We start from the raw sequence: 16156 nt of genomic DNA on the forward strand, positions 1-16156 counted from the left end.
TGTGGCAGTTTCTTTGGCAGGCATTGGACCATTTCGTAACACCTGAGCATAATCGGAATACTCTTGTGTAACACATGTACACCGGAGGGGGGGGGGGGATATAAGAAGATAGAAATATATAGATTACATTATCGTTTATGAAACTATATTTTAATACAGATACAGGGCCCTTAAAGTTGAAGAAATGTATTTGAGAAACCATGATTTGACTCTTTGGCTGTTTTCTGACACCGCAGCAATACACTCAACGTTATGCATTCAGTTTTGGATGTATGTGTTGTGTATAAACCTTAGTTGCAGGGAGGGGGTGAATTAAGGTGTTCCAGGACCATGCTGTGAAACAGCAGCTGTGAATGCACACTGAGCCTCGCACAAACATGGCAACCCACATACACCTACATGGTGGTGTGTAAACGCATACTTGTTTGTACATACACCCACGCACACGTTGCAAATCTATCTAATTTCATGCGGGCACACAAACACACGCCAATATTGGGGGGGTGGGGTGGGGGGGGGGGGGGTGAGGGTTATGAAATGAGTATGTGTAATTATATGGCAAGCGTACTTAGCGTAGTAATGATCTGATGCTTAAATATTTCAGCAGTTTTGTGTTTAGCTGGCACCGCAGCAATCAATTCTCAGGGACTGGCTTGGTGGCGGGGACATGAGACACATGAGAGCGTGTGTCAATAGTCCATTTGAGATTTCTCTTGTAATGATTCTCCGCTCAGTTAAATCAAGGACAAAAAAAGAAAGAAAGATTCTTTAGAGTTTAGACATATTCTTTCTTGTTGCACCTTCATTATCCATCTATGTGGTTAATAGCAGCTGGAAATCTAGTCCTTTGCGGTGTCAAAACTCCAACACTACTTATTTCAAATAAAACGTTTATTTTATGACTAACTTGATTATGTGGTTTGTGTGCATTAAGTATTGCAGTCACTGTTTAGTAACAGTCTCCAAGTTTGAGATTGAATTACTCAATTCATCTGAATCGTTTTCCCTTTTTCGTAGGACAGTGCTCTGAGAGGAATTCAATTCATTTAATAAAATAAAGCAATTAATTTGTTTATCTTTTTGCATTGTATCTCATATATCTCATTTAACACTTAGTTATGTGGTGCGTTTGTGTGAGGCTTATACATTAAACAACATATTCTGGTAATTTAAGACATTTATGCTGCACAATTTTGGACTCCTGTATACATCATTACTTGTTTTGGTAAATGTATAAAATTATAAAGAGGTATAACCATTACTGGACTCAAGCAATGTTGAATTACTTTGTTAGACTGGTCCTAAACAGAACAAAATCACAGAGGACACTAGAAAAAGCAGATCTTTCACAGAATATTAAAAAAATAAAATCTTGGCTAACCCCTGTCACTGAGACTGTTTAAGTTGACTTTATACTCTTCCATCTGATGCAAACAGAAAAACGTAACTAATTTATTTGGGGACTCATGGGAGGTGGCGTGGAGATAATACAATCACGCTAACATACTCCAATTGTAACGGCAAAATCCTTCTGAGGCCCACAAACACAAGCAAAGTGGCATCAACGCAGCCTGAAATTTGATGACATTTCCCGGAGGTCCTTAGAGGAGATTACATGTTGTTGAATCATTACAGGACCTCATTTGATAGTGTGTGTGTGTGTGTGTGTGTGTGTGTGTGTGTGTGTGTGTGTGTGTGTGTGCATGAGTGCTGTATCTCCTCCATATTAAATAATAAGGCTATGAAATGAAAGCATTTTTAGATTTCGTTTTGATTGTGTTATAAACTCCAATACATAAATAAACCTATTTCCTTGCTGGAAATCCCCCCCTCCCCTCCCCTTCAGATATGTAGTGGTTGTTGTACCTCCTGTGTGCGGGTGCTCTCTCCGGACTCTGTCAGCAGTCTGATGGGGGTAGAGCGTTGGGACACGGAGCCTTCGTCATCTCTCTCGTCCTCAGAGTCGTCCTCCGAGGTGCTGCTGATGGCCTCTTCACTGGGGGGAGGAGGGGCACTGGCTGCTGTCTTCCTCTGGAGCAGGGTCTCCTCCTTACTGCTCTTGTTGCTGCCAATGGGCATAAGAAAAAGAACAGCCTAAGATCAACATGTTCACATAACTGAATAAACAAAAACAACTGTGAATATTTTCTCTTTTTCTTATTTATCTTCACTTTATGTCTATTTTAATGTGAAGCTTGCAATTTATATGATTTTAAGGCAAAGTCAACATTACCGGCAGCTGCAAAATTCATATTTATGTGGTTTAGTAAGGATGAATCAAGAGTATGCAAAAATGGCCAAAATAGCCAAGGACTCCAAAGGATAAAATAAAATAAAAAATGTAATCGATTTTTGCAAATTATGAAAATTATGCATCTCCGATCTTCCTTTTATTGCTCACCTAATTATTGACTGTTTTTTCAAAGAATGGTCTATTACATAAGAGATGGATTTCTACAGCGGATGTCTGCAATCTTACCCAGACGGTGACTCAACTTATTGATCAATATATTTCAAAAACGAGCATGGGCTGTGTTCAAATGTGGTATTAGTGGCGGTGTGATGCAGCAATCATAATTGGATTGCTTTACCAAGCAAGACCTAAATGCCCAAGTAAGGAGAGGTTCATCAGGTCTCATTAAAGATTTACTCATTTATTAATTAATTATACTCTTTGGTTTCTGCTCTTAATTGCAGCATTGAGGTCACTAACCATGGTTTATTATTACAGCGGTAAAACGCTATACTTTTTACCTCTATGGGAGAACAAGGCAATTTTACTGACAGGAAGAAAAGGGGTCCCCTTAAATTTAAAATGTCTGAAACCTAAAAATGCAGATATAGATATGTGCACAGATGACTGAACTTTGTTCTGTGCTTCAACAACCCTAGTGGAGCTGAGAGAGAATATTCGTGTTGAGCTGCATACCATTACTAAAAAGGCAAGGATGAACATATTAGAACATCACATTGCCAAAACTAAATGTGTTATATTTAGGAGTTGAAAGGATCTTGCTAACACCACTAGACTTAGTCATCTATAGATGGGATATTAGCTGGCCAGGTCATATGAACCAAAATAAAGGTTGTTCGTTTTACACTCCAGGTCTGACCGGATTGATAACGTTGTGTCAATGGTGGAAAATAACTTTTTAATGTGAATGTGCTCCATTTTCTGTTATCACAATGTTCTGTCACCTGGAGTACTGCTCTTGGTCATTTGGTCATGTGCCAGCTGGATACCATCCCATTCAAGTGTAAACCGTGGAGGCCGATTCAAAAACAAAGTGAGCACCTGGTGGTTCCATGTCCACACACATAAGAAACCTCACTGAACGAAAAGGATGAAACACCTTTTTGAATTACGTAAAGTAATTTAATTTATTTTATGATATCTATACATGTGGTTTGTGAATAAGCTTTGTCTTGCTGCTCCATAAATACTGTGTTTGATTTTGATTTTGCCACTGCTTTGTGTGGTAACCCAGGAAGACGAGTGACCACTTTTGTGGAAGCTATTATTAAATAAAGGACAAGCATTAAAAGGAAAAACATAGAAGTGGTACAGAACATGTGGTCACGCTGTGCTGCTATAATGGGAAGACAATGATGAGCCATCAGCACATGAGCTCTTTAACCAAGCAGAAGCTCTTCTTTAAGCTTCTTTCTAATAGTATGTATGCACAGGGGTGATTACTTACACGCAGACACGCACGCACACAATGATGCACTTACCCCAGTACTGATTTTGCTGTTTCCTCTGGCTTGCGGACCGTGAATGGGCTTGGATCCACGCCTACTGTCTTGGGCATAAATTCCCTTTACGATTACAAATTAGAAAATAAAAGCCATTAGCTGACATCCTGCAGTACCATCATACTTACTTACTTATAGTAAATGAATGTTGGGTAATCTATTTAGAAGGGGTGTTTCTCATTACCAAAGAAATGTCCACACAAACATTTTCATGTTGCCGGCGTGCGCTCGTGTGTTTGTGTGTGTTCGAAACAGCCTACTAACGTCCTCCCTCCTACATACTCAACATGTACAGGTGAAACTCGAAAAATTAGAATATCGTGCAAAAGTTCATTTATTTCAGTCATTCAACTCTAAAGGTGAAACTAATATATTATATAGACTCATAGCATGCAAAGTGAGATATTTCAAGCCTTTATTTGTTATAATTGTGATTATTATGGCTTACAGCTTGTGAAAACCCCAAATTCAAAATCTCAGAAAATTTGAATATTACATAAAATCAATAAAAAAAGGATTTTAAATACAGAAATGTCGGCCCTCTAGAAAGTATAATCATGCATATGTACTAAGTACTTGGTTTGGGCCCCTTTTGCACGAATTATTGCCTAAATGCGGCGTGGCATGGATGCTATCAGCCTGTGGCACTGCTGAGGTGTTATGGAAGCCCAGGTTGCTTTGATAGTGGCCTTCAGCTCGTCTGTAGTGTTGGGTCTGATGTGTCTCATCTGCCTCTTGACAATACTCCATAGTTTCTCCATTGGGTTCAGGTCAGGAGAGTTGTCTGGCCAATCAACACAGTAATACCATGGTCAGTCAACCAGTTACCAGTGGCTTATGGTACTGTGGGCAGGTGCAAAGTCTAGCTGGAAATGGAAATTGTCATCACCATAAAGCTTGTCAACAGACAGGAGCATGAAGTGCTCTAAAATCTTCTGGTAGACAGCTGTGGTGACTTTGGACTTGATAACACAGTGGACCAACACCATCAGATGACATGGTGCCTCAAATCATCACTGACTGTTGAAACTTGACAGTGGTCTTCAAGCCCCTTGGATTTTGTGCCCCTCCACTCTTCCTCTAGACTGTGGGACCTTGATTTCCATGAAAGGCAACATTTAATTTGGATCAGTGATGATGTGAGGTATCATGTCATCTGCTGCTGTTAGTCCACTGTGTTATCAAGTCCAAAGTCACCACAGCCATCTAGCAGAAGATTTTAGAGCACTTCATGCTTCTGTCTGTTGACAAGCTTTATGGTGATGACAATTTCCATTTTCAGCTAGACTTGGCTGCTAGATGGCTGTGCCCACAGTACCATAAGCCACTGGTAACTGGTTGACTGACCATGGTATTACTGTGCATGAATGGCCAGACAACTTTCCTGACCTGAACTCCATAGAGAAACTATGGACTATTGTCAAGAGGAAGATGATACAAACCAGACCCAACAATACAGAGGAGCTGAAGGCCACTATCAAAGCAACCTGGGCTTCCATAACACCTCAGCAGTGCCACAGACTGATAGCATTCATGCCACACCGCATTGAGGCAAGAATTCATGCAAAAGGGGCCCAAACCAAGTACTTAGTACATATGCATGATTATACTTTCTAGAGGGCCGACATTTCTGTATTTAAAAACCTTTTTTTTAATGATTTGATGTAATATTCTAATTTTCGGAGATTTTGAATTTGGGGTTTTTATAAACTGTAAGCCATAATAATCACAATTATAACAAATAAAGGCTTCACATATCTCACTTTGCATGTAATGAGTCTGTATAAGATATTATTTTCACCTTTAAAGTTGAATTACTGAAATAAATGAACTTTTGCACGATATTCTAATTTTTCGAGTTTCACCTGTATATACTACATAGTGTCTACTGAATGATCGACTGTGTATGCGCGGTTCGTCGGACCGTTTACAATGAAGTACATCCTATCGATCCATACACAAAATCTTCCCGGAATCAAGTAGTTATCCGGGCATTTCTCGCCTATACAAACTCGCATAAACAACCACAACATACTCAAATTGACGTCAAAATTGAGTATGGGGGCGCCTTTAGCTCAGTTGGTAAGGGGTCCCCCCCATGGGCCTCGGCCAGCAGCAGACTCGGGTTCGATTCCTGCCCGCGGTCGTTCTCTGCATGTCACTCCCCTCTCTGCCCCATTTCAACTCTGTCTCTACACTATCAATAAAGCATAAAAATGCCAAAAAAAAATATATATAAAAAAAAAAAATTAGTATGAGTAGGACGTTAGCTGGGCTTTTCCAAAACAAAGCCCCAGTGTGTGTATGTGTGTATGTGTGTGTGTGCGTGCGTGCGTGCATGCGTGTGTGTGCCTGTTCACCTTGCAGAGTTGGTCATAGCAATGCAGAATGTGTCGTCAAAGGAGGTGAGTTCATAAGGCCGGAAGAATTCTGTGTAGCTGTCGATACTCTCATCAAAGCGGTTCACTCTCTTCACTTTGAGCTTGTTCATGTTGTCCTCACAGGGAGCTGCAAACACACAGAGAAAAAAAAGAAGTTTACAAGACATCAATTCAAATACCTTAAGTACAAGCTCTGTGATATATTTGTCAATATGAGCCATGAAATAGACAAAAACAACACACAAACAGCACTGTTTTAGTCTTTTCATGGGATTTGTTGACAGTAAAACACCCTGATTATCACATGCATTTTCCCATAAATAAGCTAGCAATGATAAATTAAATTATGCTTTCATACAATAGATGAAGACATGGATTTGAAGCAGATATGTCTCTTATTACATGTAGTATTGCAGATATAAATTGAAGAGGTACCTTCATCATAGGGCACAGGGAGGTGGGACAGGATTCCTTTTGACCACCACAGTGTGTAGCTGAAGACAAACAAGATGCACAAATGTGTTGAAAAAAGCATCCCTTTCTCCAGGCTGTTATAACGTAACCTAGATAAGAAGATTGGCTTGGCTAGACATCCGTCATTACAACCCAATGAAAGCACAAGTCTTTCATAGAATATGAACAATTTGGGTGAATTGTGATTGAATGTGTGATGTGCTACATGGGCGAGTTTGAGTGCAAAACAGTGCAGCAGTGTGTGGCTGTTGAATTGAATTCTTTGAATAATGGCTGACCTACCTTGAACCATTTTGGCTACATGAACTAGAGGCATATAGCTTATATCTGGGTTTAGTTTAATGTAAACATGAATACACATTGGAGTGCAAAGAACCTTACCCATATTACACTCCCACACACATTCACACAAATGACAAGGACAGGACGAAAGTGGGTCAAACCTTATCAACAAACCTCATCACTTTGTAAGGCAACAAGCAGTCAGCTTGGACAGAACACTGCTTCATATGCTTATATAGACACTGTGTGACACAAAAACCCTGCTTACATTGATATTGTACACAGGCCCGGATTAAGTGGAAAGATTACACTAGGCATACCGCATTTTTTCTGGCCCCCTCCAAACGGATACTTTATGATTTGGTGAAAAAACTACATACATTTGAACTGCCACAATTATTATGCTAATTTATTTATTTTGGTATTTTCAGGCTTTGATTAACTGTTCATATGCAAATTGTTATATTGTAACAATAGTTGAAAGCATAGCCCTATATATTTTAGGAATTCACCGAAAGTGCAGCGAAATTAAGAGGCTAAATCTGAGGGCTAATTTGGAGACACTGGGTCGGATGAATTAGAAGCTATTGATGAAAGACCTATGGATTTTCCATAAAAATATTAATATAAAAATATATAATTCAGTGTCCTCTGGGATGAGCTTGGTGTTTTTTTTTCTTATATGGGACATATTTCTCTGTAATATAATGAATGCATTTTAATGCAGTGAGAGGAACGAAGCAGAAGAACTCTGTTGTCCAGCTCTATTTTTTTCTACACAGTGCATGGGAAACTGAGGGCAGCCCCATTTCCAAATGTTTTTAAATAAACTCAATACCGAGCGATAAGTTAACCTCGGATGAACTGATTCAATTATTAGGCTATTAACTATCCAAACCAAAACATTGTATTCCTTTTTTGTATAATAACTTACATTTGCATAATATATCAAACCGACATTAGCTAAAAGTGTCATTTTAGAGTTTTAAGGTGTTTAGTTTTGTCTGTTTTAAAGCACATTTGGTTTTTTGGGGGAACTTTTTTTATATAAAATTTAAATAAATATAGAAACCAATTGAGAATGAGAAACAAAAGCATTCTCACAAAAGTCCAGAATAATTGGAGACTTGTGTAACCTGGGCTTTTCAGAAAGAGTGAAGGTACTAAGCTTTTGGGAGTGATTTCCCCGCCGAGATTATATTAACAACACAAAAACAAGCACAGCATTTGTATATTCTTGTATGATTACGTGTAAGTGGGTTATGTGACGTGTTGTGTGTGTTTGTAAGTGTGTGGGTCTGTGTGTGATGTGTGTACCTGCGTTTGTCTTGGGGGAGGGCCATGGAGTTCCTCTGATGCAGGTAGAAGTCAGTGGGCAGCTCCCACAGGTGCGGCTTGGACTCTGACGGTTGGTAGACTTGGAGGAACAGGTTGATGGCATCTTGTCTGTCAGCATCTGGATGAGCAACATGGACACAATAATGATACATAGTCACATAATACATAGTCAATATAGAGGGAGATTTTTCTAAGGCTAAATTAAAGGTGCTGTAAGCGGAATGGTTCTTTTAGCTAACTTCCTGTCAGTTACTGCAGTTAGCAGTCCCCTCGCTCGTCCCTACGTCACCACATTAATGTCTTCAAGCAGCAAGTTATCTAGCATCATCTCAGATCCATAAGTGTGATAAAACATGATAAAAACCATCAAAACAGACATTGGGAAGGATTTTTACTTGCTCCGCCATTGTAGGCGCATACACATTCACCCATCTGTTGCTCTGGCGTGCACCGGCAGTGAGGCCATGAGTGAAACGGGTGTCGGTTTGTAGCCTTCTCTTTTGTGATATTCTGGATTTCTGGATCCCCGAAAAGTTTATTTGCTGATTGCATGCAGAGCAACTGACTGAGAGATCGGCTTTATGAAACGCGCACATTATGTAAGTGATCACTATATGAAAAAAGAGCTATTTAGCACTTATATTAACATAAATAAACCGCTTACTTCACCTTTAAGGCATGCAGTGAGAATACAAAATAGTCTGGTGTTGGAGGAGTCGAGGAATCAATTACTCCAAACCGAGAGAAGAATAAAACAATTTTGATGAGCAGTTAAATGTTTTAATCATTTTTGTCAGCTTTGCAGATGTGAGGATTTGCTGTTTTTCCAAAGCACCATTGTTCTAGATATTAAACTGATACATTTTGTGTTATAGACAAAACAAGCTATTTGAATATTTCAAATTGGAATTTTTCTTTTTTTTTCTGACATTTGATGGACCAAACAAATCATTATTTTAATAGAAATACTTAAAAAAAAACACATTCATACAACCACCCTCCTCACATGAAAAGGGACCTCATGCACATCAACGTGTCTGGCTATGGGGAGCGTGCTAAAATAATCTCTGTGATGTCTTTGTGTGTTCAGCATGTGGCACGTGTTTTGCATGTTGCACAGTTTGTAGCCAAAAACTCACGAACCTCCCCCAGTCTATTGAAGCCTGCTTTACCCTGACATTCATTGTATAAACCAACAGATAAAAGCTATGGACAATCTGTGAACAAAATACACATGCTGCAGAAGATGTTGACAATAGATCTCTTTTGTGCCTTGAAGGAAATGCACACATCTGCCAAAAACAGGCCGCCTGCACAATTTCAGAGCACTCACACATTTTACTAGTCTCTTCAAAACAGTGATTTAAATCCGCTCCTACAATCAAAGAGGCTGCAAAACATATGGCAGTGCGTATGTTTGTGTTCCCAAAACATATTTTTGAGTCAGGAGTCTGCTGGGCCTTGTCTCTTTGCAGCTCATGTCGAAGTAAAACTGTCCTAAACAACAGGCAGCGAGCACACTTCAAATTTCCCCGAAAATCTGTAGTGGTTTCTTGATATTTCCATCTGGAATAAAGTGGTGGAACAACCGACAGACGGACTGACGGATATTTCCACCACTAAGGGCTCACTTCTTATTTGGCTATTGAAATGATATTGTATATAAAAATAACTAAAATAAAAATGTATTTGCAACATGTCTTTCTAGAAACAATGCTTGCATCACTCCGAATAATCCACAGAACAATCTATCCACACATTTCATTAACTATTTCTTCAGTAGAACTTGTTAGCAAACAATGAATCCTGCACACTGACGGTCACTTGCGCTTACTTAAATTATTAATAATTATTAAATTCAGTAAAGTCTGTGCATAATCCACAGTTACCGCAACACCCAAAAATACATTTAAAAAAGGGCCTCTATTCACCGTCTTTGTGTTATGTGACCAAGGCGTTTATGTACTGCATATCGAGAACTAATGTTCTCACACAAAGGTTTTGCAAACAATTTCAATGTTCTAATTATATATTCCTAAGTGGGTCTTTTTTTAAATTGGAAAACAAGAGGTACATTGAACAGCTAACCTATCATAAATACCATTCAGGAAAATAACCTGAAAGAACAGACATTTCAGAGCAGTACAAGGACAGATTTAGGGTGTTTCAATTTAGTAACATCAATTTCAAAGGGAAGCGGCTGAGGAGATGAGGCTAACAAAGACTAATAGGACCTGAAGATGTAATAGTGGGAAAGTGTATTCAAATGGTTGTTTCCTCATATAATGGCAGGCCGACAGCAGACACTAGCTGGACTTAAGAACATTGTGCTATTCTTTGCCCATATATATTCTCGCCTGGGAGCAGATGAAGGTCAAATGCATTATTGAGCGTGTGGTTCACAGAATATGGAGCATTTGTGTATATGACACTCTCTGTGCATGTAACCTGTAAAATATGAGACCCAACTTGACATTTCAGTTTTACAAAAACAATCTGCTACCTTCCCGGCTCTGCTACTCAATCAACCAGTAATCCCATTTTTCAAAAGGAAGTGAAGACAAGAGTGAGAATGCAGAGAAAAGGAGTTGTATTCCTACCAGGTCAAGTAGTACTCCCAGGCTTAATACACAGTAAACAACTTTCCCCCTTTTCTGGGGCAAAATATGCCTGCTTGGAACAATAGCTAGTGCGTACACCGGTGCCTTTTTTTATATACCCACGGTATCTGACTACAACCTGGGGATTTCATTTTTCTTATAAATAGAACTCTGAATTGCAGGTATGACAAAGTCACTCTGTCCAGCACTGATGGCAATGGAAAGTAGAGCCAAGTTGCAAATTGGAACAGAAAAAAAATTAAAATCTAACCTAAAAATCTAATCAATTCAATTTGTAGTCACATGTCCCTTAACAATTCCCCTTTGGCATCTGTTGGCCATGAATTCCGACCGTTAGTTTCTAATTTCAAAGCTATTGGTCCGAGTCATCTCACTTTGACAGACTCTTTTGTAGTTTGCACAACATATTCCATCGAACTGAAATAATGAGTTACATCAGCTCTGTTAAATGTAACTTAAAGGTGAAGTAAGCGGTTTATTTATGTTAATATAAGTGTTAAATCGCTCTTTATTCATACAGTGATCACTTACATAATGTGCGCGTTTCATAAAGCCGATCTCTCAGTCAGCTGCTTTGCATGTAATCGGCAAATAAACTTATTGGAGGATCCTGAAATGTTTATCCAATCACAAGAGAGAACGCTGCATACCGACACTCGTCTCACTCATGGTCTCACTGCCGGTGCACGCCAGAGCAACAGATGGGTGAATGTGTATGCACTTATGGATCTGAGATGATGTTAGATAACTTGGTGCTTGCATTAATGTGGTGACGTAGGGACGAGCGAGGGGACTGCTAACTGCAGTGACTGACAGGAAGTTAGCTAAAAGAACCATTCCGCTTACAGCACCTTTAAAGTTAATTTTATTTCAAAAAGATTGAATTTCATGAGAAGATGTTTTCAGCTTTGAGTACAGTATGAGGATCTTTTTCTATCAGGGGTTTTGTGAATGTTTATTCATCGACATGTTGCCTGTATTCAAAGCTGTATGTTGCTATGGTAACCTTGAACGCCAGAGCTCAAGTTTCACAGACTGTGGTGTATTGTCAAAGTCACAGTTTAATACGAATGGCTTTTCGAGATGAATTGGATGGAAAAAAAATATTGGGGATCAAAATGACAGCTCAGTAATCTGCACTATTATGAACCTTGGAACTAAGGGACTGTGTGTACTAGAAGTGGCATGAAAAATGCTGGTGTTCCTTTCTTACTAATTGTTGTGCATGCATAAGAGAAACATCTAGAGTTATGTTATGCACCTGTATGTGTGTGGGTGGTAACACACCTGAGAAAGCATTGCTGTAATAGCGCGACAGTGTCTGCATGATGTCTTTGGAGTGCTGTGTCCAGGGAGCGATCTTGCGGTAGGTCTTCACCCTGTGGACCAGCTGGGAGCCGCCGTACTGCAGCGACAAAGTGTCTCCATGGTCCTCATAGAGCTCCTCAAACAACCTGGGCCACACACGCACGAGCACACACACCAAACAAAAACACATATTGACACACAAGCGCAATATGCTCCTTTTGGCTGATAAGGACACTATCAGATTGTGTATGTTTGTTTTTTACTATCACATGTATGACCCCCGAGAAGATTGCATTTAGGAGTTTTGTTGTGATGCATTAGTTATATAGTGCATAGGTAGTGGAGGGCACGGTACTGTGGATATATAGTGCAAATAGATAAAAGAATTGTGGAATATAAATGTGCAAATTCGATGTTGTGCAGAAAACGGAGGGTTTTAGGGAGGGAATGGCTGATGCATTTGCTGATACGAGTAGGCACCTAATAGGTAAAGATAAATAAGCCTAAGTTAGCCCAAGTATTCAGATACATTTGATATACTGTATTGCTATAGGAATTTGAAAAACATAGGCTACCAATTTTTTTGTTGGGGGGTGGGGGGTGTATATATTATAAAGTCCTGAGCTTTACCTCACACAGTCGGTATCAAACTGAAGTTTGGGCTTGTCAATCATTCCCAGCGCGTACAGCTGATAGGCCAGCGCACACTTGCCCACCATGAACTGGGCTGTGTTGGTCCGATCCAGACAGTCGACACAGTTGGTCCGCAACACCCCGGTCTACAACGAGAAAGGATAACGTAACCCAAACTGACACCATTTCACCACTCCACAGGCGGTGTTTCCCAGAGTCAGAGGCAAACTAGCTGAAAAGGCAATTAGTGTAATCAACGCATGATCATGGAATGCATCTCCTCCATCCATTATTTACCTATTTCCTTAAATGGTTACTTTTATGACAAACAGTTAAGATGCTTCCAGGAAGACCCCTGTATACCTTATCGAGGTTTCCAAGAAAAAAAAAATCATAAAACCTCGTCAAGCAGAAGCATTTGCCACGTTTCGCAGCTGTAGCAATTAACGCTGTGCTATAGATAAACATTACAGACAAAAGCTGCTTACTTGGCCAATATATTTCAATGTAATGATGCGACATGTGGGTTAACTACCTTCTCTGAGCGAGGGGGGGTGTAAAAGATTACACTAAAACAGTTTACTATACACGTGTCATTTACCTGCACGTGTCCACCGGCTGTGATGTGTCCACCTAAATCCCCCCACCTGAAAAGAAAAAAAAATACATTTAATTCAACTGTAAAAATAGAAGACTGGAAACAGACCAAAGCGTTAAGGGTACACGTGTCAATTCTGCTATTCTGAGGGCATATTTCTCCTGCCACAAGAGCCCTGACCAAAGTGATGACTCATTGAGGACACACTGTAGGACTGCAAGGACAGAGTGAGACATTCAGCATACAATTTGAAATATAGCTACAAAGAAGAAAATTGGTTTACTGATTTACCAAACTGCATAGCTTTGGTGCTTATGTGCAAAACATAACAATGCCAAGGATGTATTAATGATAACAACGTGTAAATGACACATTTGAATCAGCTGTATAGGGATATTTTGTTAGAGTTAGATTAGCAGATTGATACCAGTCTCATCTCTGTATATAAAGTACTGGGAAATTGTACTTGTTCTACTAAAGGCGTAAAAAAAAACAGGTTGTCTTGCACATAACCCCCTGTAAAACCAGAACTGCATTTTTAAGTAAGAAAGTAAGTAAGAAATTAAGTATATAAAATGTTAATGTGTGAGCTTTTGATGGGCTTGTAGTCAGATGTTGATACCTTTGGATGGAGCCATGCTAGCAGTTTATCCCTGCTTCTATATGCTTAAATAATCTAACTGGTGGCTGGCTGAAGCCTTTGATGTATGCCTTTTACAAAGTTCAGACAGAAGAGAGGTATCTCAGAAAAAGAAAAAAATGGAAAGCAAAAGAAAGTGTTAACAAACTACTTCTTTAAGAGCATGTATACACCTTATGAGGGTTTGGGTCGTGTGTGTGTATATGACCGGGCACATCTGCATGAGTGTGAAGTGAGTGCATATCAGGGCTGTGTCAAAAAATCGATATGGCGATATATCGCGATACTTAGTTTTTATGTATTTTTATTTTATTTTGCTTTTCAAGGCTTTATTGACAGTGCAGAGAGACAGATATGAAATGGGCAGAGAGGGAATGAAATGCAGAGAACAACCACGGGTCAGATTCAAACCCAGGTCTGCTGTGAGGCCTGAGCCTCTAGGATACTGGCTATTGAAGGTAGATTAATTTTGTTTATAAGAATACTTAAGATTCACTGTGTCCTCATACATTCTGTTGCTTGTATTCACTGACAATAAGGCATACTTGTGCATGCATATGCACCTTATTTACATATGTTCAGAGACACGAAAGCACACTGATGTGTTTTCATGTTCAGTGTTTCCTGTCCAGTTAGTGCAAGAGTGAATTGCATTTGTTTTTTGATGTTATGGCAACTGCAGCAGTGTTTGATCATTTGCCAAAACCAAACAAAAATAGTAAAGGAAGTTGTGAATTAAATAGTTTTGACTACATTTGTCACAATTTTATTTCGTGCAATTATCAATATATTGTGCTGTTATGTTTGACAAGGCAATTTATGGAATATCGCAATATATCGTGATATATCGTGATATATCGTATCGTGACCAGTGTATCGTGATATGTATCGTATTGTGAAGTCCTTGACGATACCCAGCCCTAGTGCGTATTATAACAAACGTCAGTTATTCTCGGGTAATGTGAAGAGAGAGTCATAAATACCAAGGCCATTGTGTGGCCGTTGGGTTATGCAACAGAATATTAATGTTGGGTGAAAGAGATTAAGACATGGAGACAATGGGAGAGCCATGCATTAAGAACACGGACGGCAATATTCTCCTCTCGTTAGAATGTGACGCAACTGGCCTAATTTGCATTACGAATTCATATCTGGAGAGTTTCAGAATCAGGCAGTGTCCATAAATGTTTGATTGTGAATATGTATGAATAGAGAAGAGGATAGCGCGCAGTCCATTAGAAAATACATCTTATGTGCAAATGCTGTAAAGATGGTTTCTATTTCTTATGCATATCACTTATGCATAATCTGCAACACACTCTCATTCAGAGCCCTCTGAGACAAGTACTTATTTAAAAACAGAGGGTGCTGTACAGCGCCCAAAGGTGTAAGTCATGAGAAGGATTGTTTAAAGGTTACGGTTGGATTCATACGGAATGCAATCATTGTTGTTAAGTTTGTTTTCAGACAATGCCTAAAGGTGTGTCAGCTCCCTCTGGTTTTGAAGAAGATGGGTGCAAAGTAGCACAGAGAAAGGGCTTACCTGTCATCTGGTCGTATGGTGTGACAGTAAAAGTCAGAGCGGTTGATGAAGAAACCCGTTCGTTTGACCACGTTCTCTGCGATCATACTCAGACGGTCCAGGACGTTGCAAAGCTTACTGTGGGGAGAGAAAGAGATAAACGGAAAGATCTAATCATTTTGTTGCACAAGAAATGAAGTATTTTCTGTTGCTTCTGCAACTTTAGCTGAGGTTTAGTGATGATGCACAAAATGCTTGTTTGACGTTGACTTTCAAAGCATAAACACCAGCTAAGAAAGGCAAAATTCTTTACATGTTCATGCTAACAGGTCTCTTACACAATGCCCCATTTTCCAACCGTTTTTCAATTCAATAAAATTGAACTCGGATCGTATGGGATTCTGGCATTGATGGGCGGGCCGTTGTATTGGTTGATACATAATTGGGGAAGAAAATAATGTTGGAAAAGCTATTTTATGCTTATCTGGATTCCTATAATTACACAACTCTACTCTGAGTACCAATAAGAAAATAAATAAACTAAATATTCACATTTAGATGTAGTCCACATACACGGCATACTAATTAGCCACAAGATCACCT

At 39.4% G+C, this 16156-nt stretch overlaps 1 protein-coding gene across 1 annotated transcript in view; it reads right to left on the reverse strand.

Moving 5' to 3' along the window:
• The window catches only part of fig4a (FIG4 phosphoinositide 5-phosphatase a), a 68940-nt gene that overhangs the window by 11552 nt on the left and 41232 nt on the right, over positions 1 to 16156 (reverse strand). The window contains exons 13-21 of the mRNA XM_080047603.1: positions 15575 to 15691; positions 13395 to 13440; positions 12791 to 12939; positions 12140 to 12306; positions 8211 to 8349; positions 6573 to 6631; positions 6117 to 6264; positions 3736 to 3819; positions 1867 to 2065 (exon numbers count right to left, since the gene is read on the reverse strand). Coding sequence (XP_079903729.1) covers positions 1867 to 2065; positions 3736 to 3819; positions 6117 to 6264; positions 6573 to 6631; positions 8211 to 8349; positions 12140 to 12306; positions 12791 to 12939; positions 13395 to 13440; positions 15575 to 15691 — 1108 coding nt within the window. The remainder of the gene's footprint in view (positions 1 to 1866; positions 2066 to 3735; positions 3820 to 6116; positions 6265 to 6572; positions 6632 to 8210; positions 8350 to 12139; positions 12307 to 12790; positions 12940 to 13394; positions 13441 to 15574; positions 15692 to 16156) is intronic.

Source organism: Ammodytes marinus, assembly GCF_949987685.1.
Source record: "Ammodytes marinus genome assembly, chromosome: 19".
Taxonomy (NCBI): Eukaryota; Metazoa; Chordata; class Actinopteri; order Uranoscopiformes; family Ammodytidae; genus Ammodytes; species Ammodytes marinus.